This window comes from Lates calcarifer, linkage group LG23, assembly GCF_001640805.2.
Source record: "Lates calcarifer isolate ASB-BC8 linkage group LG23, TLL_Latcal_v3, whole genome shotgun sequence".
Classification (NCBI taxonomy): Eukaryota; Metazoa; Chordata; class Actinopteri; family Centropomidae; genus Lates; species Lates calcarifer.
This window is the reverse complement of record NC_066855.1, coordinates 3,372,794-3,400,397: the sequence shown is the minus strand read 5'-3', so window position 1 is coordinate 3,400,397 and position 27,604 is coordinate 3,372,794. Positions and strand designations below refer to the sequence as shown.

At 44.0% G+C, this 27,604-nt stretch overlaps 3 protein-coding genes across 5 annotated transcripts; 2 read left to right on the top strand and 1 right to left on the bottom strand.

The window, feature by feature from the left end:
- zc3h7bb (zinc finger CCCH-type containing 7Bb) lies at positions 1-14,182 on the bottom strand. Of its 3 annotated transcripts, none has more exons than XM_018685445.2 (21): positions 13,916-14,180; positions 12,989-13,050; positions 12,840-12,876; positions 12,363-12,560; positions 11,739-11,897; positions 11,405-11,545; positions 11,275-11,317; positions 10,931-11,169; positions 10,494-10,788; positions 10,111-10,169; positions 9,869-9,968; positions 9,587-9,748; positions 9,257-9,462; positions 9,068-9,168; positions 8,773-8,954; positions 8,074-8,153; positions 7,554-7,840; positions 6,812-6,917; positions 6,359-6,467; positions 5,948-6,081; positions 1-5,114 (listed from the first exon to the last, which is right to left on the bottom strand). In XM_018685445.2, the coding sequence occupies exons 2-21, from the start codon at positions 13,045-13,047 to the stop codon at positions 5,079-5,081; spliced, it is 2,733 nt and encodes a 910-aa protein (XP_018540961.1). In that variant the 5' UTR covers positions 13,048-13,050; positions 13,916-14,180; the 3' UTR covers positions 1-5,078. The 3 variants fall into 3 exon arrangements, with proteins under 3 accessions (XP_018540961.1, XP_050922261.1, XP_050922260.1); XM_051066304.1 differs by lacking the exon at positions 1-5,114 and adding an exon at positions 5,280-5,821 and having other exon boundaries at positions 10,940-11,169; positions 13,916-14,182; XM_051066303.1 differs by lacking the exon at positions 1-5,114 and adding an exon at positions 5,285-5,821 and having other exon boundaries at positions 13,916-14,181.
- A 340-nt stretch (positions 14,183-14,522) lies between these two features.
- On the top strand, positions 14,523-20,970 carry rangap1b (Ran GTPase activating protein 1b). The gene is given in 18 exon segments (XM_051066305.1): positions 14,523-14,680; positions 15,067-15,185; positions 15,296-15,423; positions 15,832-15,891; positions 16,002-16,180; positions 16,385-16,520; positions 16,928-16,954; positions 16,957-17,088; positions 17,194-17,307; positions 17,690-17,719; positions 17,721-17,790; positions 17,871-17,955; positions 18,051-18,204; positions 18,371-18,454; positions 18,559-18,661; positions 18,783-18,871; positions 19,265-19,386; positions 19,490-20,970. Coding segments are annotated over 17 exon segments (1,710 nt in total). The 5' UTR covers positions 14,523-14,680; positions 15,067-15,073; the 3' UTR covers positions 19,575-20,970.
- A 103-nt stretch (positions 20,971-21,073) lies between these two features.
- chadlb (chondroadherin-like b) lies at positions 21,074-27,427 on the top strand. Its single transcript, XM_018685437.2, is given in 13 exon segments — positions 21,074-21,233; positions 23,364-23,540; positions 23,643-23,804; positions 23,806-23,838; positions 23,936-24,052; positions 24,054-24,092; positions 24,176-24,321; positions 24,632-24,913; positions 25,000-25,219; positions 25,759-26,032; positions 26,114-26,526; positions 26,603-26,769; positions 26,926-27,427. Coding segments are annotated over 13 exon segments (2,424 nt in total). The 5' UTR covers positions 21,074-21,137; the 3' UTR covers positions 27,224-27,427.
- The last annotated feature ends 177 nt before the right edge of the window (positions 27,428-27,604 follow it).

Below are 27,604 nucleotides of genomic sequence, written 5' to 3'. Positions count from 1 at the left end.
TTTTGTTTTTCTAAAACAGTCTGTTTATTAAATGCTTTCAAGAGATTTGGTCCACTTGTGTGATCATGAAATTCCAACCAGGGAGGAGAAAAGAGAAAACAAAGTCAGGAAGATAAAACAAAACATGAAAACAACCAAATGTAAAAATACAGTACAAAAAGAGGCCTTGTTTTTTCCACTTCTTACAACCCTGGTTTCTTTAAGCCGAGGTGCTGAAAACAATTCAATTAACCCAATAATTTCCTAACGGATTGAAAACCGATTTATAATTAAGGTTTTTATGTGGCTGTGCAGGTGTGTGTTGGCGCCACAAATCAAATGACACAAACTCTTTAAGGGGCCAGGAGAGGGGGAAGGTACAGTCATGTGAATATTTGTTGAGCAGCAGCAGGATGTAATAACCAGAACTGATGAGCAAGATATAAGCCACTATAGTCAGGACAGACAAAAAATAACCTTTAAGTCAAGTAATAATCATTGATTTAATTAATGCAACTAATTATATTCCTTTCTGCCTGCTTTATCCAGAAATAAACTATAAGACTCAGTGTGGACTTTCTGTCTTTTATAAACAAATAAAAAGTTACTCATGTTGCTGATTAATGAAATGCCATCATGTCTGTGTACTGACACACTGAGGGAATTATTACTATATTGAAATGATGGCATGAAAGACTGTGAGAGTCAGCACATGTTGGGGGTTTCTTACGCTTAAAGCCAGCCTGAGGTCAAAGGTCAAGGCTTGAAGTATGGAACAGTAACCTTCAAAGGACATTAATAATGTAATTAGGACTTCACTGTTAACTGAGATTGTCCTCGACTGTGTTTCAGTTGAGTGTATCCGAACTTGTTAAGCACCGCGAGAAGGATGTAAAAACATTATATATATATGCTTGTAATGTTACGAGCCTTTTAAAGTCACATGATCTTGTTTTCCCGGCTGTGATTGGTGCATGGCACCAGTCAGGCTGTAAAGATAAATAAACCCTGAATGATTTAGGACAATGAAACAGTGATTTTGCCACTGTTCAAGGGTTACTGTCCGCTGCCTGGCAAGAGTATCTTAAAGTTTACTCTTCGAAGTTGCACAATAAGTCTGTGTGAGATGGAAAATCTGAGCTGATGTTATAAAATGCAGATGTAGTAGCAGCAACCTGCCTCCCCTTTTAAATTTGTGTCACGATTTGCCTTTAACAACACAAACACAAAACATGCAGCACAGACATCCACAGTTTTCTTTTTTTTTTTTCCTGTGCGCGTCAGTTACATCATCAGTGCTGGTCTTTCTCCAACAATGGAAGAGGAGCCTTGACTCAAATGCTCTGCTGTTTTTCCAGGAAGGAAGGACTTCAAACAAGGACCTTTTTTTTTTCTTGTTGTCTACTTGAGTGACAAAGAGCATTTGAGTATGTGGCACTTATCCTAACAACTTGTCCTTTTTTAAACTGCCTGAAAAACAAGATGGGAACACGTTACTCTTCCACAGCCACAGAAAAAAACAGCTCCACCATCTCTTATCTAAATTACCTTATAAGGGTGTCTAAGTATTATAATAGGTATCAGGTATCATATACTGTATATAGTAAGCAGGATTATACAATAGGGGTATGTATCATCTTATAGGTGTAGTATATCGAATAAGGCGCTATACGGGAGTATATAGGCCTCTGTGTATGCTTCTGATTCCAGATCTGTCCGCAGAGCACAGGCAGTGAGCAGAGAGCTGAGACACTGGAAGGGAAACAGTTGGCAGTATATATAATTTAATCATCAACTATCCTCTTTTTTCCCCTCTGGCCAGTGCCTAAACTATCCTAACAGCTACTAACAGAGCTGAGACATTAATATATAGCAGGTCTACCACACTGTAAAAACATCTGGTATCACTGACAACCTCCAGCTGTTTGTGGCCGATAACCGACGCCACCACCTGAACTAAAACTCAACAACAGCTGGATGTTTTCTGCTCACTGCCTCTGCAGACAGAGCTGTGCACTGCTGCATACACAGACACATATTTACTGTAAATTATTATATTCATACATGGATACATATATAAAGAGAGAGTTATACATTGCAATTAACATACATATATCAATAGCATATAGAAGAGAAATAGAAATAGTCAATAGATAGCAATCATTATCGTCATCATATTCATCATAATACTAGGAGTAGTAGTAGTAATACGATCCCTCAAAGAAGCTAATACCTGGGCTGTTCCAGACAAGGGCTCATTATCAACAATCCCCCAAAAACACTGCTGCTGAAGGACCAGCAAAACTGATCTGAGATCTGCAGCTAAATTCTCATTAAAGTCAGTTTTCAGGAGCTGGATAATTAAGACACTGCAGCCTATGAAGGGACTGCAGACAGAGCTGGAACATCATCTATAACGATAATCTCTCTTCTTTCAACTTATTCTTTTAACGTTTTTGCACCAGTTAACCACAATGTTCTCGGTGCTGCTTGAGTGTGATATGAGTATTTTTGGAATTAATGCACTGAGCTGACGCCACTCAGGATAGAAAATTAGATAAATACTTAAAATATAAAGTTCAGCCTCAGGGAAATTTTGCATAATCTGTACACCCTGTATAGCTGCTGCATTTGTGTAAATAAGACCAAAAAAAAGCACCACCTCTCAGATGGGTGACTCACTCCATGATGTAAAGATTTAACCCTCAGTAATCAATTTCTACACATTCATCCTGAAACTCAAATCAATCTCTGCTGCAGTCCCTTCAAACAAAGCCCGTCTGGAACAGCCCACACAGAAGGAAAAATTACAAAATAAAAGAATCATTAAAAAAAAAAAAATCACTATAGTCATCTAGTTCAGCGATACATGTCATATAGCAATACCTCAATAACAAGAAGTTCTTCTATGTAATCAATACAGATTTTCAGGTTATATATTTATTAAGCTTAACCGCTAAGTTATCAATTATTATTAGTAATATACCATTATTTGTAAATCTGTATAATATGTGTGTATATGTATCTGAATATAGACATACCTCCATCGTGTCTCCGTCCACATTAAAGGCTAGAATATGATGACAGATATCCTGCCTGTGTGTGTGTGTGTGTGTGTGTGTGTGTGTGTGTGTGTGTGTGTGTGTGTGTGTGTGTGTGTGTCCCACGTGGATGTGTTGTTTAGAGGCACAATATGTGGTGCGAATCGTTTTCCCTGTCTCAAGCTAGCAGGTTTCCCGTAATGAAAAGGTTTATCTCGGGGCTACCGTTAGCTAACAGGAGCAAAGTAAGAAAAAAACATCTGGGTGCATATGAGGAACACAGGTTTCCATTTGAAGGCTGTGGGAGCATGGTGGGTTTGTCAGGAGAAACAATGACCCCAGTTCGACTGAAGACGTGGCGACTCGCCCTTACATTCAAATTATCTTAAATAATCTAACAATCAACTATAGAAAAATATATTCTTAATCGTCTTTTCTTCAGTCAGCTTTTCAGTGTTTAAATCATCATTCATCTTTTCCTGAATCACTACAAAGCTGTTATCTTTTTTTCCCGCCACAACTTAAGTCTTCTGTATGGTTAATAGCGTCACTGTGCTTCAGTCCAAGTGAGGTCGTCATTTCTTCTTAATGGGCATCTGCGGTCTGAGCTGATCTGTAGCTGACAGCAGCTCTAGGCAGGAGTTTTGCGTGTGTGCTGCATTCACTCTGCTGTAGCCCTCCTACACCAGCTTCACATCTGTCAGCTGTTTACCAGCACCGTTTAAAGCATGTCTCACTGCATAGCCGCTTTGTCGCTTTGGCAACGATTACTTCCAGTCAGTAGCCATGCGTACTTTAGCCATAAATGTTTATTTGACATTTTCTTGTTGCCAAATCGTCATTTTATCCCTGTTTTTTGTCAGCCAGAGAGGAGGACGTTGGCTGACAGCAACTACGAGGTTAAATGTACGAGGGCGTGTGCGTGTCTGTGCTTGTCCCACGCGGGAACGGTTGGTATGCTTGCATAAACAGCTATCAAAGGACCTTTTTTCTATCAATAAAGAGGGGGCAAAGGGAGAAACTGTAATGTTACACGAAGTTTGTTTTGCATGCAAGTGTTCTTGCATACATTCCACAACCACAGCAACGTTTTAAGTGACTAATTTCCTCGTTTTTTTAAAGGCCCATGCAGGCGTTACATTCATAGCGTTCTACCAATATGGCAGACAATATAACAAGGAAGTACAACTCCCCTTGGAAAAAAAAACAAAACAAAACAATAATGACGCTTAAAATCTCCAAAAAGTTATTTTGACTCTCTTGCTATATTCCCACAAAGGAAGGAGAGTAGGATTTGGTTGTTACGCAGCTTAACGAGGAAGGTGTCCACCGAGAACCTCTTTCGATTATGCTTCAGTTTCTATTTCAGTCTTGGGTACCATCCACAGCACTGAGCGCCTGGCGTTTTTTTGGCACTCCACTTTTGCGAAAGAGCGCTGAGCTTCAATTGAGTTTTGAGTTATCGCCAAGCTATAGTTAAGAGCTGCGACCAGCGCGCCCAAACCAGGAAGTGTTTCAGTGCTATGAGGATTTAAAAAAAAAAAAAACAAAACTAACAAAACAAACAAAAATAAAAGAGGTTCCTGGTGGACACTGGACTGCTCAGTCCAAAGAGCACTAGGGAACACTAGCGGATTATTTTAGTCAGAGTAGAACAAGTTGTCTGTGGTATTTCTGTGGTGTGACGTACTGGAGGGGAACCTAAAGGTGCTGTGTGTAACTGCAGCATGAAAAAAAAAAAAAACAAAAACGCTAAAGCCAAGTCCTGTATTTTCACTAACAAAGCTTTCTCTTTGTATTAATCGGTGCCTGTAATGTGTGTATTGTGCTGAGTGAATCTGTGTGTGTGTGTGTGTGTGTGTGTGTGTGTGTGTGTGTGTGCGGGGGTCAACTATTCGGTTGCGTTTCCATCTGCTTTCGCTCTGCTGGCTAGATGCTAGAGGAGGTCGGACTGGTAAGGTGACAGGCTGTTCAGTTGTAGCTGGTGTTGCAGGCCTGTCTCCCGTCTCCGGCTGCTGCTCAGCGGCGATCGGCTGCCTCTGGTCGGCACGGCAACGCTCAGAGGTCGTCCCCATCTGACATCCGCCGCCCCCCCTGAAACAATACACACCAACACAGCTCGTCTCTCAGACGCACAAACAATTACGTCGACTTGAGCAAACTAACAAGCAAAGATCTCAAACCTTGTATATAGAAGATTGTGCAAAGTTCTTTGTTCTTTTTCTGCATTTATCTCTGAGTTTTACTGTTTTAGTTTTAACATACGGCCACGATCTGATGTGTATTATCTAGTCTCCAGTGATCGACAGAATGCTGCACAGAATCCTCCAGTATCTTTTTGTTAAGTCTGACATCACGACTGATGAAAATACTCCAGGTTCAACTTTGCAGAGGCTCTCCTGTTTCTACGATGCAGCAGTGTTGTGTCCTGTGTTGTTTGAACAGATCTGAGTCCAAAAAAAACTACTAAGTTCTCAAGCTTGACACCAGCAGGTTAGCACCCACTGGTAAAAGCCAGTACCCCTGATGTGATTCTGAGTCCTTTTCTGTCCTGCCCAGCTAAAGTGAAAAAAGTTTAAAATGCATAGCTTATATCAGGGTACAAGCTTTTACTACTGGGTGCTAATGTTAGCAAGGTTAGCTTTCAAACATTAGCACCCGCAGGCAGTCCAACTTCTCAACTGTAATCATTTCCTCTTCTCTTTCTTGTCACAAGGAAAGTGGTAGAATGACCTCTTAGATCTGTAGATCTCACAGCACTGCAGCATCTTGTAAACAGGAGAGCCTCGGTGAGACTGGACCTGGAAACAGTATTTTCACCAGTTGTGAAATCACAACTTAAGCAGATACATATCAACATTTTATTCATCAGATTTCTCCTGAGACATTAATGGAGAAAATGTTTGCGTCATCCTCAGGCCACTCACCATGCTTTCTGTGTAGTCGGCTGATATGGTGACCTGCTTGTCCTCTGGAGGCGGGGTCACAGCCGAGCTATCTGCACGTCTGCTCTGATTGGTGAGCTGCAGCCACAGTTCGTACATCTGTTGCATGTCTCTCACTGCACAGAGGTGGAGGACAGGAGAAGAGAGACAAAAGAAAGACAAGCTCAGTAAGCTTGAACACAGCGGGTTACGTAGAAGAATCATCAGTGCAAGTGAAGTGGGGTAGGCACTTAAAAAATCAATTTGATTACATGGTGAACGAGAGTGAGACACAGAACAGGACGTGATTAGAAATCGAAAAGCAGGCTTAGATGAATAAAACACACCTTCAGAAATCTGCTGTTAGAAACATAAAACTACAAAAACTTGATCAGCGTTTGAACAGGAGCTTACAGCTGTTGTTCTTCATGTACGTCCAGACGTCCCTCTCTTCCAGACTGTGGGCAAAAGAGCAGTTCCCAATATAGTGGCACTTCTTCTGCTTCATCACATGCACGCACATCTGAGTGAGAAAAGTCAGGGGTTAATGAGTGATACACTGCCTTGTAAAACTACTGTGAAAACTATACATTTGAATAACGCCACAAAATTAGCTCTTTCTCATCACTAGAGAATTAATCCTACAATTACTGACAAACTGTGCTTATTAACACTTAAACAACCAATGTTTAAATAATCTGAGCAGGGGAAAAATACAATACAGACTGAAAAGACAGAGCTGCCAGGGTGAGGAGGTTTACAACAACACCTGTCCCCCAGGGTAAAAACAAAGTCACTCAGCATGTGAGAGAGGTGGAGGGAAAGAGTGTGTAACGACCGCAGGGGAAAAACAAAGGAGGAACTCACGTCATATTGCTGTGGATAGGTGCGGGAGAAAGGCAGAGGCCGAACGACAACCCACTTCTTCTTCTCAAATGATTTCACCAGCAGAACCCGGCGCTCCTTCGTCCAGCTGAAGAGACAAAGAGCTGATGTTAATTCAGACAAAGGAAAGAAACCTGAGCCTAAAAACAGCAGCACAACAGAGTGGTGCAGGAATGAGCCCTAAAACCCAGAAGTAAGTTAGCATTTTAGCACTCCTGGTGGTCGTCCCAAAGCTGATGGGTTTTTGGTTGAAAGCCTGAAATAAGGTCTGTGGTTTTAACACAAGCTCAAGACATTTTCATGTTTTATTCTCCGACATAAAATCGGTCAGAAAATACCTCACTCCTGATGTTTGAAGCTTTTACGTGTCTTAAAAAAGGCGGTTGCTAACGAGTGTCTAAATGAGACTACAGGTTGTCGGGGACATTAACATTGATCGACTCAACAGTCCACCTTTACAACCTCGTTGTGTTTCTACTGATGCTCTTTCAAACTCTCACTAACTTTCTAAGAAGAAAGGCTTTTGTAGAAGAGCTCAGAGCTAAAAGAAATGACCAGTTGGAAGCTTAGCGGAGACGTTGACGTCATGTGACCGATGGTGTAGTTAGTTTATAGCCTCTGAAAACAAAATCTCATTGGTCTTGTTTGTAGATAAACACAAAGTCAATATTTGGACACTTATACAACACATTTAGTCTTGCTTCGGTTCAATACAACGCCTCACCTGTGCCGAGCTTTGGCAGTACAGTACTTGAGGTTCTTGTCGGGCTCGTTGACCTGTCCTTCTCTCCAGCACTGCCCGCACACAAATTTCATTTTCAGGTTCAGGGGTCGTCCCCGTCCTGCTACCGCTCCCAAACCCCCCACCCCGACCCCTCCTACTGGGCTCACGCCGCCGCCACCACCAACACCACCACCTAGGCCATCTCCCCCTATTCCTCCGCCCCCAACCCCCATTCCCCCTACTCCTCCTGGGGGAACGCTGCTGCTCGGGTGAGGGATGTGGATAGGCTAAAAGACACAGAGAGAGAAGTGAACACTGATCAAACAAAAATCTATAAATGACACAACAACTTTTTAGCTCATTTTACTCATAATGAATTGCATCTTCGGTGAAGCAGGACATTGAATGTGTGGCTGTCAAAGTGACCACACTTGCAGTACAGGAGGAACTACATGTACTTAATAGGTGAGGAAAAACCAGTGTAAGATTTCCAGTTGTCTCACCACCCCTCCTGCCTCACCTTCTGCTGCTTCTGTGCGTTCTGCTCCAGCCTTTGCCAATGTCTCTTTGACTCCTGCACCATCTCTTCATGGGTGATACCTGAAAAAAATATTAAAGAGCAGCTCTGTTAAAATACAAGTTAAATCTGTTAATCAGTCAAGTAAGTTTTGATGATATTACTATATATGTGACCTATGGTATTTAAGTTTAACAAGCAAAAAAAATACATTAAAATGTGTTTATATCAGTAGCTACAGACTAAATGTAAGCTAGCTAACACCATTTCATTGTGCTAGATGTCATGTTGTTAGCTAGCTCCACTGTCATGCTGTTTCTTCTGCCAGTTTTCTGTTGTCATACAATCATGTAGGTTACAGTTTGATTTAGCAGCTGATGGAGGAGAGTTCATGTATTCATCAGTCCTGTTTCTGTTCATTTATCCTGCATCAACTGTAAAATATTTTTAAAAACCTGTCCAACTGTTTTGCTAACTATTTATATATCTGTGCGTGGGACTCCCTTGGTGGTTTTTACAAGCTCTCTTCTTATCTTATTCTACATCCACACTCAAATTTCCATCCTGTAAATTCCCATTAATTCCAAAATATTCCTGTTAATTCCTGCAGAAAGTTAGAGTGTAACAGTGTGTACTGGATTTCATTTTATTACAGTTAAATGTTTTCATCCCAGGCACACTAACAGTGTGTGCTCTACCCACCAGTGTCCTGCTGGAGGACCCAGCATTTGAGCTCTATGACCGAGTGTGCAAAGGAGCAGCTGTCCTCTCGCTGGCAGCCGTAGCGAACCTCATGGCGACAAACATCGAACTGGCAGAGCGGATGCAGGGGACGCACCTTACTGTAGCGTACATTGGCTGACCTCACCACATGCACCAGGCACCTGCAGCAGGCACAGGTACGTGATGATGAAGTTTTTACAGGAGAATAGGGAAAAAAGTCTTTATCCATTCTGTATTTTATCACAGTATCACTGAGAAAACACCACACACTCACTTGTTATCATCGAACGGGTGTCGAGCTGTGAGGTTTGAGCAGACTGCTAAGTTTTCTTTGCTGCGTTTGCTGATGATGCGAGGCTTACTGTCAAAACATTCCTGCAGAAAGAGGAGAGAGGTGCACAGGTCAAAGTCTAGTCCTAGCGTGCCAAAGGCTGCAGATGGAGCGCCTCGCAGAGATCTTTACCTCACAGAGGAACATGAACATGCCCATGTGGAGCTGCAGAAGTCTGGTGACGCTGAGCGCCCGTCGCTCCGTACTGCCCAGCGGATCAAACAGCAGCTCTCTGCTCAGTGCACCCTTCCTCTCTTGCGTCCACACGTCGATCTCCTCCTGGCAGTAAGCGAACGTACAGTTCTCCCCGTACTGACACTCCTGACGCTCCTGCACCTCTGCAGAACCCAGAGAGGAGGGAAAAGAAATCTTAAACACACGTCAGCTGTACCTGACTGACTGAAACATGAATTTCCCACCTAGAACATACACTCAGGTATATGATTCATAATGCAAACACACCTTTACAGAGCACAAACGCCCCTAGGAAGTTGTTCCGCGCAGGCCGGGGTCGGATCCTCTTCCAGGTGGGGTCATCTGTGTTTTTGAGGCGACACAGCAGCACATCTCTCTTGCAGCGGTGCGCTGCCTCTGGCTGATACTTGTAGTCCATCACCCGTGGACCTGTGAGCAAGAGGAGGAAAGAGAAGGAACAGTGCACCATCAGTCAATATTTAGAAAGAGGGAGAAGAGAAGCTGGTCAAAGGCTAGTGAGATGAAGAGATGTCAGGGGCTTGAACCAACCTATGCGGCTGTAACAAGCGTGACAGGCCTGCCGAAACTCATGCGTTGCTGCTAGAGGATTCCTGGAGAGCAGAGACAGGTTTGTTCCTGCTGGACCGTTCTGAAAATGAAGAGGAGGATATGGAGATGTGATATGAAACAATAAAAAGCTCCTGCAGTTACACCACTAATGCAAACCAGTCTGGCTTGAAAAACACAAAGAAGGCGATGAAGGACTGAACACTGTGCTTAGTGTTACTCACTGCATGTGCTGCACTGTTGTTGCGCATTCCAGGGATGAAGCTGTGACACACTCGTCCCCCTGAAAACCACAGACACAAGGACACTGATGTCAGACACTGTATTGTAATGATGCTGACTCACACCGCCTGCTGCTGATGCACAGCTCAGGTTAAAGCCAACTCCCTAAGAAACTGTGCCCCGGTAACTGAGCAGGAGCAAGCTAAGACACTGTACTACATCAAAATGATACAACAAAGAGGATTTCTAGTGACTGACATTTAAAAATGTTCCACATCCTCTCTCTCTGTCATTTTGATCTAATGGCACACTAAAGCAAATCAATGATAATTTTCCACTGAATCGAATAAACACACAAAACAAAGACTTTTACTACTTAGCTCACCAGGGAGAGTGTACTCAGACAACGAGTCCAGCCCGCCAGCAGCGACTCCTGCCTTCCCTTCTCCATCCGCAGCCCCTGTGGAGAAGCTTCCCAGTGCGTCCTGCGCCTGGGTGGAGCCCTGGTCCCGCTGGGCCAGGGGAGAGTACGGCTCCAGGGGGGGCATGTCACTGATGGGGGAGCTGAAGAAGGCTGGGGGAAGCTGGGGCGACGGAGCCGGAAGGTTTGGGGAGTACGGAGGCCGGAGAGCAACCGCCGTGTTGGGAAGGTTGGTGGGGATAGCACCCTGGACTGGACTCTGGAGCAGGAGGCAGATAGAGATGTCATTTAGTTAAAGACTACCTTTGCTGCAGAGATAATAATGAAAGTACAACAATGTTCACCCTGTAAGGGGGTAAGGCTAGTTAATTTCAGTTTCTGTCTCTTTGCCCTTCACTCGCCTCACTGACTTTCTTGGGGATGCAGTCCAGAAGACTTTCTAGCTCGTCCTTGATGACGCTGCTGCATTCGTCCATGTGCTCGGACACCGGGACAGAGTACGGCATGGGAGGCAGGGCCTGGCTGCTGGGACTCTCTGATAAGTCGGTGCACGGCGTCACCACAGGCGTCGCCGGCTCATCGCTGACTGGGATGGGCGTGGCCAAAGGAGCTGGGATGCACTGTGCGCTGGACATGTCAGCTGAGGAGAAGGAAAACACAAGCAGAGGGGAGGGGATGAATGTGGGAACAGACGTGGAAGTCTGTGAGGGAACTGACATGTTTGAGGTTTTCCAGTTTGCCGTACCTGGTCCAATATCACCCAGAGATTCCAGTCCATTGGAGGACATCTAGAGAAAATGGGAGAGAATATGACTCTATCAGCCTCTCGCTCAGTCACCACATCACAAGCTCTACAGTGTGACAACACCACCCACCTCTCCTGTGGGTGGAGAAGTCTCCCCATGACTCTCCCCATCGCTGGCCGTGGACTCTGTCTGAGGGCTGACGTAAGCTTTACGGCCCTTCAGGCCCAGTTTATTGGCCAGATCCTGGGCCAGCTCACTCACCTGTCGGTCCTGGAAGATCACAACAAGAACAAGAAGAGCTGCCACTTACCAAGAGTGTGTTTGATTCATTTTCAGGTACATTATAAAAGGAAAGATGAAGTCACCAAGCCAAACATTGAAAGGTAGTCTTTAATTTGAAAGTAGAAGTTATAAATAATGAGTGAAAATCATAGCTTCAGTAATTTCAGTGTTGATAACATACATGTGGTGCTGTGAGGAGGCATTTGGTTCCACACTCGTAGGCTTCTCTGAGTCGTCCCAACTCCCTCAGACAAAGCGCCTTGCGGTACAAAGCCCTGCGACTGCCCTCTGACACATACAGTGCACTGTCACAGTCCTGAACACCTCGCTCATAGTCCCTCTGAGACAGAGGAAGAGAAAGACCGAGTGTCATGTAACATAGGACAAGAGAGCAGCACTGGAGTTCCACTGAAACTGCAAAACAAGTCATTGTTAAGTCAAAAATGTAATCATGTAAGATTGTTCCTGAGAGTGAAGGTGTTTAATCAAACTGGCAGATCTCTTCAAACATCAGCCACAAGTTACCACATTCACAAGATTAACGCTACTATTTCACCCCAATATTATTACAGATATCGTGTTGCAAAATGATAACACTTCCCATAAACCCCACTGCTTGCTGTTACAAAAAGGATCTGGCTCCCTGCTCCCACCCAAACAACCACAGAAATAATCAGATCACTCCAATTCATGCCAACAAAATTATTAATAAAAGCTATTTTCAATTCTCATAAGCTGTGATAACGTAGAAGTGTGCTGCTAAACATCTCATCATGTACATCTGCAGGTGACACCCCCCCCTCACCATCTGGTAGTAGGCAGCAGCCCTGTTGACGTAGAGGCTCTCCAGCAGCTCATGAGGGATGACAAGGGCCTCGGCCTGGGCGTATCGGGCGACACTTATCCCCTCCCCGTACTGCTGGGTCGCCTGGCGCCAGTCTCCATCTCGAAAGCAAGCATTGCCCTCGTCCAGCAAGTTACACACCAACTGGGTCAAAAACGGCTGAAGAAAGGGGGACAGGGAAAGAAGGAGGGAAAGGGTGATGTAAAAAATAATGGGAAGGTAATATGAGATAGCCAGAGGAACACGGAAAGAAGAAAAGCAAGAAGGAACAAGAAGAGAGAAAAAGATTGTGAACAAGATAAAAGGGGATCAAATTTAGGAAGTAATAAAAACAAAATTAGTATGGTAATGATGAAGTCTGGAGTCAAATATTGTAAGTGGACGTTCATACAATGTTGGTAAAAAATAAAAGGGGGTCAAAAAGGTGTCAATACAAACCTCATAATTCTCTGGCTCTGGAAAAGGCAATGATGACCTGCGAACAGAAATATAAAGAGGCTGTCAGTGTTCTCCATGCACTCCTGCTCATGTTATCGTTAGTCAGTTGCAGAGGAGCCATTAAAAGTCAGTATTAGTTGTTAACTTACTGGATAAAGCTCATTGCTTTCTGAATCTCCTCTCTTCGTTTCAGTCGTTCAGGATCCATATCCTGAGGGCGAGGACAAGGTTGACTTGCAACAGCTTAAACCCCCACTTCTTGCACAGCAGCATAAACAGCTCTGACAACTACAATCAAACTATCCCCACATAAACATTGGTATCCAGATAGATGAGAATATATTCCGCAATCATTAAAACCGTTTTTAAACCCTGTTAAGACTTAAAATTATCATAGACAAGCTAAGGCCTGCATCAAAACACGCCTAAGCAATCATCGGACTTGCGTAAACAAACAGCGGGGACAGCGATCAGTGAAGCTGGGTGCTAATTAGCGTTAGCCGCGGTAACATTTTATTCGTGTGAGGATGACATTGTAGGCTGAGAAGAATCTGACATATAAATTACGGATTTTTTGATGGAAAGGGAATGTTACCTGCACATTTTAAGTGTTAGCCATTACACTTTTGGGGGGAACTGATTAGCTAATATTAGCGTGATGCGCAGGTTTACCTATCATTAACGGCAGCTAAACATCACACCGACCGATGTGCATGTAAATTAAGCAACCTGCATCGGGTTAGCTGCTAAATGGAGTTAGCATAGGTGACATTAACGCTACCTGAGTTCACCTACCGGTAGATAGGATCAACCAGCTAACGCTACTTGCTCACTCAAGCTACTGGCTAATTGCACTGTAATATAGCTTTACTGAAGAAATGAAGAGAGCAAAGTTAGCGTTCAAAATGTTTGATTCATTAGATATATAGTTTACAAAAATAACTATGCAGTAAGGCAGATATGGCCACACAGCATATAAACCCAGTGCTAACTAGCTACCTGGTAAGTTAGCTAACTTAATTTACTGGTAGAGTCCCACCTAATAGCCAAAGCCCCCTCTTAGCACGGCAACTCACCGAGAGTTAAGTTACAGCGCTTTCCAGGTCAGAGCTAGCTTCAAAAGGCGTTGGCGATACAGATAGGAAAAACAAGCCAGCCAAATATTAGTCAATATCCAGGCGCATATCTGTAAGTTTAGTGTCCCTGTCATTGGTATGTGGACGGAGCACGAGTTTCTCTGCGCTACGACTGCTACTGGATATTGAGCGGCTAACGTTAGCTAGCTAACTGCTAGCTGTTTTGCCCAGTGCCGTACTGCAACAAGTTTCTAGGAGAAATGTGGACATAAGAGGGCAGCAAACACTTTGTCACTGTTTTTTTTTTAAATATTTATTCATTAATAAATCTATTAATTAATGAATAATACAGATAATAAGTCACGAACATACAATCATTTAAACATGTTTTTAGTCAAATTATTGTCATTTCAAAAATTAATTAATTTAAAATCCACTTGATTCGAAATTACTGGCTGAAAAAAAACTGTTATGGTATTTATTTTCACTCCTCGTACCATTGTAAGTGTAAAGAAAACATCCGTTGATTAGTTAAAATATTAATTTGTTAATAATATTAGTGCATGAACAGAAAGCGGGGATGACGGGGTTCAGGCGGCACCAGCAGGTGGCAATAAAATCCCAGTTGTAGCTGACAGCTGTAAACAAAACCAGCGAAGAAGAAACAACCATGGCAGCATGACGTCACATGGTTTAGCAACCGGCGCGCTGCGCGGAAGAAGCGGCGTGAGTTCGCCATCGTTTACCTGGAAATCACTCTTTGTGGTAAGTTGTCAGTGTTACTAACAATTTTCTGTCTTTTCAAGAGAGTTGAGTGATCAATTAAAAGACGGAAAGACACGATAGTTGACTTTAGAAAGTTCGGATTAACAGTTTCACGAGGTTTACCGAGTACTGTCAGTGTTTCTCATGTTGCGCACTACTACTAGCTAACACCGGTGAAGCTAAAAAGCTAACCTAACTGTTGTTAATAATTCATGTATTTATGCTAGAAAACGATCTGTTTACAATGTATAATTCGTCACTGAACATCATCTGTCAATTTCGGGTGTAGTTAGGGATTTAAATGCTGGATCTACTCATTTATATGCTGAGTAAGTCACTAAAATCTGATTCTTTTCTATTTTTCCGCCTCTGAATGTTTCCTACAGAGTCATTATGGCCTCAGATGATATTGCACAGCTGGCTGATGCTCTCTCCAAGACCCATGTCGGGGATGGAGAGTTGAGCTATAAGGGCCTGGGACTGAAGCTGGACAATGCAGAGTCAGGTAGGGATGCTGACCTGAGCAGCAGAGAGGGTTGAGCTTTGTTTTTAGTAGCCACAGCGCTGGACCTTGTTTTCTCCTCACACCTGTTAACTTGTTCTCTGTGTTCTCAGTGGAGGAGCTGGTTCGTGAGATAGAGCAGTACCAGGGTCTGAGAGCTTTGCGCCTGGAAGGGAACACTCTTGGTGTTGAGGCAGCCCGAGCCATTGCCAAGGCCTTGGAGAGCAAAGACCTGCTCCAGGTATTCCTCTGTTCATGGTCTCAATTCCTAGTAAACCAGACATTAGTCATACAACTCAGTTAGGCTTTAATCTACCACATAGTCTAAGACCAGGGAAGGTGTCATGGCATTACTTATACTCTTGATTTTTTTTTTGCTCAATCAAAGTAAAGAGTACAATTAAAAAAATGTGTATTTAAGGTGGAAATCTGTTGTTAAAAAGTATCTGACCAAGCAAATTCTGAGCACTTTGCATTTTGATGCTGCACCACAAACATAATTTGATTGAACTGGAAGAACTACTGTAGCTCAATATCCTATCTTGCAGTATCAGTACTTCTAGATACATTTGATATTTTTATAGTTTTCATATTTCATATCCTCATTGTAGTTGTTTGCCCTCTGTTAAAAACTCCCTGTCTCTTTCAGAGATGCTACTGGAGCGACATGTTTACGGGAAGACTGCGCTCTGAAATCCCAACAGCTCTGGTGAGAATTATATTTTGTTTTGTGATGAAGTGTTGGAATATACAGTGCGTCTTTGATTTCCACCCTCAGAACACGCTCACTTCACATGTTCTCCGTTGTGTTTTCTTCAGAGGTCTCTGGGCAGTGCTTTAATGAGTGCTGGGACCAGGCTGACTGAGTTGGACCTGAGTGACAACGCCTTTGGCCCGGACGGTGTGAAGGGAATCGAGCAGCTGCTGAAGAGCCCCTCCTGCCACACCCTGAGGGAGCTGAGGCTCAACAACTGTGGCATGGGAATCGGAGGAGGAAAAGGTGAGTCCACAGACCTTTGTGTGTTTTTGACAAATTATTGTCACACTCTCAACCATGTTAAAATAACAGGCATCAAATAATGCTTCTCTGAAAAGTGTTCCAGAGTTAGAATAAACCACTGTAGGCGTTTCGTATACAGGATAAGTTTTAATACGTGCCTCCATCATAATGAAATAAGTAACAGAGGTGAATGGTTTGTATAGATCCTGGCTGAAGCTCTGATCGAGTGCCACAGACAATCATCAGCCCTTGGAGCTCCGCTCAAACTGAGGGTGTTCATCGCAGGGAGGAATCGCCTGGAAAACGAAGGAGCCAGTGCCCTGGCCAAGGCCTTTCAGGTATAAAACACTCACTCCTTAACTGACAGGTCCTTTAATACATGGACCAACACTGGAAAATCAAATTTTAAGTTTTAATGTTCTCTGATTCTGTTAAGGATGCTCATCAGTAACATGTGTAAACACAGGAGTAATTATCATCAATGATTTTTAAAGCAGTTATTATCAAATGAGAAAAATGACTTTGAAGACATTTTTCAAAATGTAATCATACTATATAAACTCTAAAATGAGTATTTAAGTATATATAATGAACATTTCCGAACATTTCCAAACATTCCCTGGGTCCTGCTTCTCCACTTTCCTCTGTTCTGTAAATGGAATATGTTTGGACTGTTAATCAGACAGATTAAGATATCTGAAGATGCAGCCTTGGGCTTAACCAGCCTGCTGTTTTTCCATGTAAGCTGATGGGCAGCCTGGAAGAAGTCCACTATGCCCCAGAACTGGTATCAACTACACTGGTGTGATGGCGTTAGCTGCAGCCATGCGACACAACCCAGAGCTCCGCGTCCTCAACTTCAACGACAACACTTTCACCAAGAAGGGAACACTGGCCATGGCACAGGTGAGGCCTGTTTATTATCAGATCCTCCTCTATAAGAAGAACAGATATGTCTGTATGTGTTAAAAGCTCTGAACATGGTTTCCTCCTCTTCTGCTGGCCATGCAGGCTCTGAGGCATCTGAGAAACATCCAGGTGGTCAACTTTGGAGACTGTCTGGTCCGCTCTGAAGGAGCCATCGCCCTCGCTGCAGTGTTGAGAGAGGGACTGCCGATCCTCAAGGTGAGTTCAGTATCATAGTCCAGCATTTTTATGTCTCTTTGTTCTGTCAACAGCCTGATGACTGTGCTCTCCTGTGCACTTTGTAGTGGATTTTTGTCAAAAATCAAAGTCCAGACTCAAAAACCAAAGAGCCACTGATGGACCAAGGGCACGTAGGCAGGCAAAAGAACTCCACTGTCCAAACAAAATCTCTAGTTTTTGCTGGTTCATTTATCAATTTCGAGCGAGCAAATGAAAGAACAAAAGAATCCTACCTCCAGCTGCCTCTCCTGTGCTGACAAAAAAACACAGACTGGTACATGCTATGCGAGACGCCCATAGTGATTTTCAGCTCTTACAATAACAAAAATAAAAAAACAGATGCTGATTGTTTTGTCCTCAGGAGCTGAATTTGTCGTTCGGTGAGATCACAGGAGGCGGCTGCGTTAGTGGTGGCTCAGGCCGTCATGGACAAACCCTACATGGAGAAAGTGGATCTAAACGGTACGCATAGGTACATGCAAAGGTCTCGTTGTCATAAAAATCTTGTATAACTTATTGAATTTGGACATTTGTTCTGAAAGGTAACTGTCTGGGAGAAGAAGGCTGTGAGGCTTTGAGAGAGGCGATGGAGAACGTGGATAAAGGAGACATGCTGGCGTCACTCAGGTGTGTGTGATGATGTAATTCAGTCAGTCTTGAATGAAGCTTGTTCACCTGCACAATAGCAGAACTAAAATTTAGTGTCTTTGAATTCACTGCAGTGACGACGAGGGAGAACCTGATGACGAAGATGATGATGACAGTGAACATGATGATGATGATGTGAGTGACGACTGTCCTGAAGCCAACGAGGAGGACGGAGAAATTGTGAAGGAAAATGGAAAAGAGGACAGTCCTGTTAAAGTTCAGAGCCCAGTAAGATGACACAAAATATATATTTTAATACTTCTGTGTTTCGCTTCGACATTGAGTCTGTTTTCTTTATTTCTAATATTATAATCCAGTGTTATATTAGACCATGAAATAAATAATGGATTCCTGCTGTTCCTGTTTCTGATTGTGACTTTGTGTCCACCCACAGGCAGAGATCACGTCTTTCCTCATCTGCCCCTCTGTTGAAAAGCTTCTTCAGCTTGGAGAGATGAGGACAAACCTGCTGCAACAGGTGCAAATTTAAAAAAAGAAAAAGCAGATATAGAGTGCACCAGGTAGATGGTTTGCAGAAAATTGATTTAATCTGTTGCTGAGACTCTTCTCCTCTCTCACCAGGCTGATGCCTCTGACCCACACAAGGCTGCTGATGTCCTTCTGAAAATTGCTTCGTTGTACAGCGAGGAATCTGAGACCAAGACAGCTGTTCTGGAGACTACTGGTGAATAAAATGCTTCTATCACTCACCTTTCTCTTCTTTTTCACTTTTTATATTTACAGTTTAACGGTGTAATGCAGCGTTCAGTTGATATTTAACTGACCTACATCACTTTGTTCCACAGGTGACGTGTTGAAAAAGCTCCTCTCAGGTTCAGCCCTTCAGTCGTACTGCTTCCTCTCCACACTGCTGGTCATGATGGGACTCCTAAAGGTACAGTACAGTCCTCACTATCTGACACAGAATCAGTGAGATGAAGCAACACATTGAGTACAGCAAATTCACAAGGATTGTTACACTTTTCTAAGAGGAAAACCTCACATGAAAGTTCCTCACTGTCGAGGCTTTGTTACATGTCAGACTGTCAGCTTTTACTGTGACATGCAAAACACTTTCCACTAAATATAATGGTGTCAGTTCCTCACAGCATCTCTTCCGTTATAGAGACTTGTCCTCTGTCGTGTAGGTTTACTTACCTGCTTTATTTATGTTTTGCTCCTTTCTGTCACCGATTTGGTGTGTAAGTCAGTCCTGATATCCTCTTTTTTTAATCTTTTTAAATCTTAAATTCATTGACATTTTTACATTTTCTACTCTGCGTCTCAGGGAGAGGGGAAGATGAAGAAGGTGTCGCTGGTCCCAGGTCAGCTGTTGTGTTTGGAGCACGCTGTCCAGCAGGATTACTTCCCCCAGCACCACGCCTCGCTGCTTCACACCTTCGTGTCCAAGTAAGACGGTCTTCTTCAGTCGTGTGTCTGTCTTTTTAAAGGTTCATTAAATCCGACCTGTGGTGTGAGATCGTTTGTGTTTTTTTTTGGTGCGAATCTGCAGGAACAGTGAAGCTCTCAAGTCCTGCGGAGCCGCCAGAGAGAGGCTGAGCTCTGCTCTGGAGAAGAGGTGCAACGACCAACACTGATCCCACTGATGGGCCACTGCCAGTACCAACACTGGGACACATACACACATACACACATACACACACACACACACACACACACACCACACACACACACACACACACTGTACTGACGTTGATTTCAACAGGGATGCTTTACACTTGAACAAGGGACTCAGACAACCACTGATCTCCACTCCTGATTTGTATATTTTATGAAGGGATAACAAAGACTGTCCAGAATCTCTTAATTTTTATTTTTCTACTTATGCTTGTGACTTATATTTTTATAGAAAATGTAGAAACAAATAATACAAATATAGAACTACACATCAGATAACCATTGGGTTAATGTGTAAAAAAAAATGGAAGTGATACTAACTGTGTGGAGCTAACATTAGACAATGTTCATCAGGCACTTTTTGCAACATACTGCTTTAAATGTGGTTACATATACTTTCAAAATTCAGCTTAACAACAGCAAAACAGTGAATCAGACAGGGTCCTTACACAGGTATGGAAATGTCTGGATTAACAAATAGAGGTTAGTCCCAGGACTTGATAAATATGTAAACTATACAGTAACATTTGGCCTTGGCAGATACAGATCTGCTGTAGTTTTAAACCTGTTAATGATATTTGTTACATTGAAAATGGGGATAGAAATATTAAGGCCAGGACGACTGGAACTACATGTTTATCATCCTGAACAAAAAATACAATCTATAACATCAAAAATAAATGAGTCAGCAATGAAGAGCTGACTTTATTGTTCTGTTTTAGCGATAGGCTGCTTTACGTGCTGTTTTGTTTATTGTGATTTTTGTTGTTGTTGTTATTGTTGTTGCATATTTGAAAAATTCCATCAGGGACAGTGTCCAATCACAATCCTCATACTGCTGCTCGTAAGGTCCAGTCAAGTCAGAGCGCTGTGTGCATCAGACTGTGATCAGGAATGGGCCACACTGCACCACATGAACCCACCCATGAACCTGAATACACAGCGTTTGTGTGTGTGTGTGTGTGTGTGTGTGTGTGTTGTGTGTGTGTGTGTGTGTGTGTGTGTGTGTGTGTGTGTGTGTGTCAGTCACCCTGCACTGAGCACAGTCAGACACAGCAGAGCTCAGGGGACCAGAATCACTTTTACCTGATGTGTCTTTTCTTGTCTTACTGGGGAAAATGTGCTCTTATATGACTTTGTTGCACACATTGAGTCGCAGTGTGTTACCTCATGTAGCTGTTGATGTGTTGGTGACATGGTGGAGCATTTAAGGGAAATAGGAAAAGAATGGAATACACTTAAATGGCATTTAGATAATCTTCTGAATAACATTAGCCTGTGTGTGGACTGCATTTATATCATCAGGATGGTGTGTGTTGACCTGATATGCTGTCTTAAATATAACAAATCTAACAAGCCTGACTCTTAGTCTGTGTATTTATATGAAAAGGCTGAATAACTTGTTAATTTTGAAGGAACTGTTCCTTTAACAGGCTCAGAGAAGCCGTGTGCAGACTCCAGAGGTGTATGTGTGGTGGTGGGGGAGTGTCAGTGAATGAAGGGATAAACGGAGTTTGTTTTGGATGGGGGGCAGCCGGGGGCAGAGCTGCAGAGGGAGCAGAGACCGTGAGAGAGTCAGTAAACGACCCGCATCTGGACGGAACCACAACGAGACCATGGTGAGTCCCTGCGTACTCACTGTAAATCTGTCAGGATGAGACTTCAAACATGAGTGATTGTTACGGTAACTGACAACTTGAAGACTTTGAAATCAGTACTGGATATCAAAGTGCTCAATTATCCAATCATTTAGACTCGCTTTGTTTTATTTTGCGCCGTCTTTTTCGCACTGAAGAGTTTTCGTGTTGTTATTAAGTGCAGAAAAATGAACGAATATGAGGCTGGTATTTGTCCAAATCAGATAATATTGCAGGATTTTTCCTCCTAAAACTTCTTCACACAGAGCAACATGAACAAAAAGTGAAAAATAGAAAAAAAAATGTTGCCGTGTACTTTCTGAAAAGCATTCAGAGCAGGCTGAGAACACTCTCCTCACCGTCCCTGGCCAGAAGACAAACACTTTCTCAGAGGAAACGCGTTTTGGCACAACACCGGACAGAGACGGACACTGTGCGTCTTTGTGCGCGGCCCGGCGCGGAGCTCCTCTGCGGTCTGGGCTGTTGATCCCCGGGGGGACGCGGACAAACAGTCCGGCCCGAGGAAATTCCTCCGTCTCTAGTTTCTCGGCCCCTTTCTGCACAGGGGGTCGCAAGGGAACAAAACACGGTATGCTGCTAAAATATGAAGTTTTCATCTGTACTGTCAGCTTGGCAGCCTCTTAATGAACAGACATGTTTTCTATGCGGATTTACGCAGTTACGGGTTTATCTCTCCAGCCCGTCTCTGGCAGGATTTGGTGCAGCCGTTTGCACAGATAGGTTTAGACACGGCACCGTTTTGTCAACATTTTGAGAAATTTCAGTGTGTGGAGCTGCAAAGCTTTTCCTGTCCATTCCTGTGGATCAAGACTCTTGATCCCACATGGGAATGTGGTTTTAGGGCATTCCAGTGAAGACTAGGGCAGCCCAGTCCGACCAAAATTACATTAATCCCCATAAGTACAGGAGGATGGAGACATTTTTAGTAAAACATCGTGATAAACACCTTTCTGTGCCAGAGGATGTGGTAAATGTTAAATGCAGTCATATCCTGTGTATTATTTAGCTTAATAGACACACACTCTTCCTAAAATTAATTTAAAAAAAGTGGAATTATATTATAACGATTCATTGTATTTTATGAGCTTAGTGCATTATTTTTGGTAAAATATTAACCTGAGATGTAACTATAGCAGTCAGAAAAGTGTACTGGAATAAAAGGTAAACTTTTCCTTTGTGAGCTGTGGCATATTCAAAACAACACTGAGCCTTTACACATTTCCATGGGTAAACTGTGAGTGAATGAATGAATAAATGAACGAATGAATGAGTGAATAAGTAGTGGATTTATTAGGTTACCTCACAAAATAGCAGCCACTCTGTTGGTTGCTTTGCTAATGAAAGAAAAATTAAACATTTTTATTTATTGTCCCATTGACCTCGGTAAAGTCTGACGTCACGACCAACGTAAAATTCTATTTCCGGGTCCCACTTCGTCAAGGCTGTTCTGTTTTCAAGATGGCGCATCATGGTGTCATGTGTTGTTTGAATATTCAGTTGTCATTCTACTGCTTTCCTTGTGACGACAAAGAGAAGAGGAAATGGTTGCAGTTGATAAGTTACAGTTTTAAACCAATGAAAAAAAAAAAAAAACACCAGCTAATGCTAATGTTAATGTTAGCTAGCACCTGCTGGCGTTAGTTACAGGTACCCGCTTTTAGCTAGCTAGCCCAGCAAACGTTAGCACCTGCTGGTAAAAGCGAGTACCCCTGATTTAAGCTGTGAGCTTTACGGGGTGTCTCTTGCTGTGAACCCACATCTTCGTGTTTCGGTTGTCAGTCCCTGTCTGTGTGCCCCCAACAACGGCGAAAAAAGTTATCTATTTTCACCTTAGCTGGGTGAAGCTAGCTAGCTAAGGCCAACTTTATTTACCTTAGCTGGGCAGCACAGAAAATGACTGACAACCAAGACACGAAGATGTGGGCTCATAACAAGAAACACCATATAAAATAGTTAATATCAGGGGTATCCACTTTTACCAGCGGGTGTTAACCAGTGCTAACGTTGACTCAGATGTATTGAAACCATGAAGTGCCACCACGTGCTGTATAGCAGTCTGAATGAAGTCACTGCTGTTATTTTCCCCCTCAGATGTACTCCCATCTCTGTCCTGACACCCTCTGGGTCCCCCTGCTCAGTCTGCTGCTCCTCTGCCTCCCTGCAGCATACACAGCTAAATGTCCACAAGAGTGCGTTTGTGACCAGATCCAGCTCACTGTGACCTGCGTCAACAAAAACCTGACCCAAGTTCCTCCTACTGTTGATGAGGTTTCTTATTCACACACACACTCACATGCATACAGATAGTTTTTACAGTATATTTAGTCACCCATCCTGCTCCATATTGTACGTAATCCCCCTTCATTGCAGATCACAGTGAAATTAGATCTTCGAGGTAATGACATCCAGGAACTTCCCACTGGGGCTTTCAAACACACGCCCTACCTGACTCACCTGTCCCTGCAGCGCTGTAATATCCGCAGGGTGAAGGAGGGGGCTTTCCGTGGCCTCGGCCGCTTGGTCTTCCTCAATCCTGGCCAACAACAACATCGAGATCCTCTACCAGGTGGTCGCACAAACACAAAAAAAGCTCATGTCAGCATCTCACCAGCTGCTGTTCTTCCAGTTATCCCGTTACTTTTGTTTGTTGTTTGTGAGTGCAGGAGTCGTTCGATGGTCTGTCTTCACTGAAGCAGCTCATGATCGACCGTAACCGTGTGGAAGAGATCCAGCCCGGAGCTTTCTCTCAGCTGGGCTTCCTCAACCTGCTTTCCATCACAGCACAATCAGCTGGTCTACATCCCCAACATGGCCTTCCAGGTACAAACTCGACATTCATACGATAGCCTGGTTTAATAATGTAAATGTCTCCCGTTGTTGGAACCGATTTGTTCTCCTTCCAGGGTTTGCAGAACATCAAATGGCTTCGTCTCAGTCACAACTCTCTGAACTATCTGGACACTGAGGCCTTCGCTGGTCTGTTCACACTCACCCGTCTCAGTCTGGACCACAATGAGCTGCAGTTTTTTCCCACTGAGACCATGACCAGGTGGGCTACTTAGCAAGCTGTGAGATCAACATAGAGTAGACCACTTCCTGGGTTTCAGTGGTATCTATTCTCAGTTACACAGCCACACAGAACCTCACAATCAATCAGGAAACTAAATCTGATAAGAAATAGTTTGATTAAAAATACTTGCAAACTTTGACACTATAGAGCAGAGGCTTCATCCTCTGAGGGACATGGATGTTTATACTAAATTTCCTGGCAGTTCATCCTGTAGTTGTTGAATTTCAGTTACCCTGCTTTGTGTCTGGGAGGGAAACCCCACACTAAACTTCTCCCTCTTGCCATCCAGGCTGCCAGAGGTGACCCGTCTGGACCTGAGCTATAACCCCATGACTTACCTCGGGGAAGACGCAGTGTCCATGACTAAGCTCACCCACCTCTTCCTGGACCACATGTCCCTGCAGGACATGGCCAACACAGCTGTTTCTAAATCTCCCAGCCTCACCCACCTGGACATCAGCTACAACCAGCTGCGAGTCGTCCAGCCCCTCTCCGAAGGTTCACCCAAGGTGGCACGCCTCAACCTGGCTGGGAACCCCATCTACTGCAACTGCTACCTGCGTCCGCTCAGGTACAGCAGATCTTTGTAGGTTATCACCTGTCAACCACAGGGGGGCTAATCCCCACTTTGACCTTTTATTTCTAACTACACTACAGGGAGTGGGCGATCCGCAGCAAGGTGAAGCTGATGGGGACGTGCGGAGGACCAGGCCATCTCTCTGGAGAAAACCTGGAGGCCGTCCACCCTGCAGAGCTGCGCTGCCAGAGCCAGGAGGCCATGCTGAAGGCCGAGTTCGAGGAGGCAAATAGGATCACACCGCCACCCACCGAAGAGCCAGAGAACAAAGTCAAGTGTCCTGCCAACTGTGTCTGTGAGGTGAGTGGGGTATATGGAGTACACAGGGGAGACTAATCACCTGCTGGCTATAGCTTTATATTAACATACAGACAGGAGATTGGCATCAATCTTTTCATCTGCCTCTTGCAAGAAAGAGAATAAGTGTAATTTAAAGTTTGAAATCACTGTAACATTTTACTTCTTTCTCATGGCTGATTTAAATCTTAAGGTAAGAGTTTGAAAGATGAAATAACAAGATCTTCCTTACAAATGAAAAGATGAATTCAAAAGAACTAAAATTCCCTATTGCTCAGTTCAATATACATGGGAGCTTGTTACAATATTCTCATTTAGTCTGGTATAATCAGCAGCTTATGATAACTATTTTATTATTATAAGAGGTCATACAATAAATCTAGGAGGTCACTCTGAAACTAAAAACATTTCTGAAATCCAAATTGTATTTTTAAAATAGACAGAATGAAATACTTCAACAATCTGAGAAGGGAACATGACTCTTTGCTTGAGCTAACTGCAAACTATAAACATAAGCACCCCCCCGACCTCCCTGTTTTCAGGCCGAGACGCACCACTCTTCATGTGAAAACCGTGGTCACACCAAAGTTCCTCGGGGTTTTTCTCCCAACACGCGCCTCCTCGACCTGCGCGGCAACCACTTCCACTACATCCCCAGCAACAGCTTCCCCGGCCTGCCCCAGGTTGTGTCCCTGCACCTGCAGCGCTGCAAGATTGTGGAGGTGGAGGGCGGAGCTTTCAGTGGGATGAAGGGACTGATCTATTTGTACCTGTCTGAGAATGAACTCACTTCCCTCAGTCCCGACGCCTTTAAAGGTCTTTGAAGAGCAGCTTTTTGTAGCATCGTTCAGTGTGTCTTTATTCCTGCACTGACTCTCTGTAACTTTAAATCCACAGGTCTCCCTCAACTGACTTACCTCCACCTGGAGAAAAACCGCTTCACCACCTTCCCCAAAGGAGCCTTCAAACTGGTGCCCAGCCTGCTAGCACTTCACTTGGAGAACAACACTATCACCAAGCTGGAGCCGGGCGTGTTGAGCGGGGCCGAAGGCCTCAGAGCTCTCTACCTCACTGGGAACGCCATCACTCACGTGTCGCCCAGGGCTCTGGACCAGGCCAGCGACCTGGATACGCTCCACCTGGGAGGAAACAAACTGAAGGAGGTGCCCACCGAGGCGCTGACCAAGGCAGGGAACCTCAGAGACCTGAGGCTGTCCGGGAATTCAATCCGCTGGGTGGGGCCAAATGCTTTTCGACCGCTGGAGAGGTCACTGAAGGAGCTGTACCTGGATAACATGGGGCTGGAGAAGGTGAGCGGGTTGTAGATGTGAAGTACTGTTAACTCTGCCATCAAGTTTCTGACGTAATCACCTTCACATGCTCCAGATGTCACAGAACTCCCTGGCAGGCCTGGGTCCAGGACTGAGAAGTCTCTTCCTGGAGGGCAACCAGCTGGAGGAGGTGCCCGATCTCCACCCCCTCACCTCTTTGGAGGTCATCAACCTGGCTGACAATCCTCTGATGTGTGACTGCCCTCTGCTGCCGCTACGCTTGTAAGACAGTTATTGCACACAGAGTTTCCTTATGTGTTTATGCAGCTTTTATTTGGCACTTTACTAATATGAAGAGTCACCACAGTGAAGCAGGAAACATGGGGCAAGAGAGGTTAAAAAAATAAAAAATGAATTTTGCCTTTCTTCTTCATCTAGGTGGATTGAGAAAGTCAACCTGAAGGTACGAGCCACCTGTGCCAATCCCCCCGAGCTGAGAGGTCGCAGGGTCAAGGACGTCCACGTCTTCAAAGCCTGCCCCGGAGGAGAGGGCCTCCCCTCGCCTCCTACGGCCACCGCGAAGCCTGCTAAGGCGCCGAAGGCAACCAAACCTAAACCAATGCACCTCAACGGCCTCAGGCACGTCAAAATGCTGAAGGCCAAATCCAAACTTCGCAAGAATCCAAACACCAAACAGGCAGCAGCCAAGAAAACCAAGAGACGCAGCATGGCTTGAACTGTCTGGCGTCTTGTACTGATTTCTGGGGACCACAGCTTCCAATAACTGACCATAGTCGAAGATTTTGAAGTTAAACATTGTATTGAACTCACTAGAAAACTGTAACCTCTGTTGAGGCTGAGCTGTTTGATGATTTGACACCTTTACAGCTTTTTACTGCAGCTGTTTTTTTGCAGTATTTCCTCTTTGTTGTCTGATTGATACAGAGTCACACTCCCAATTAAGCTCGTGCTGGTTCCACCAAAAGGCTTTTAGCTCCTCAGCAGCTCTGTTAGAAGTTTTAGCATCTTGACTGAAGTAAACAAAATGAATGTCTTTAGAACAAGCGCAACACTACTGTTACTTGATTATAAGTGATATATTCTTTGGCTTCATGCT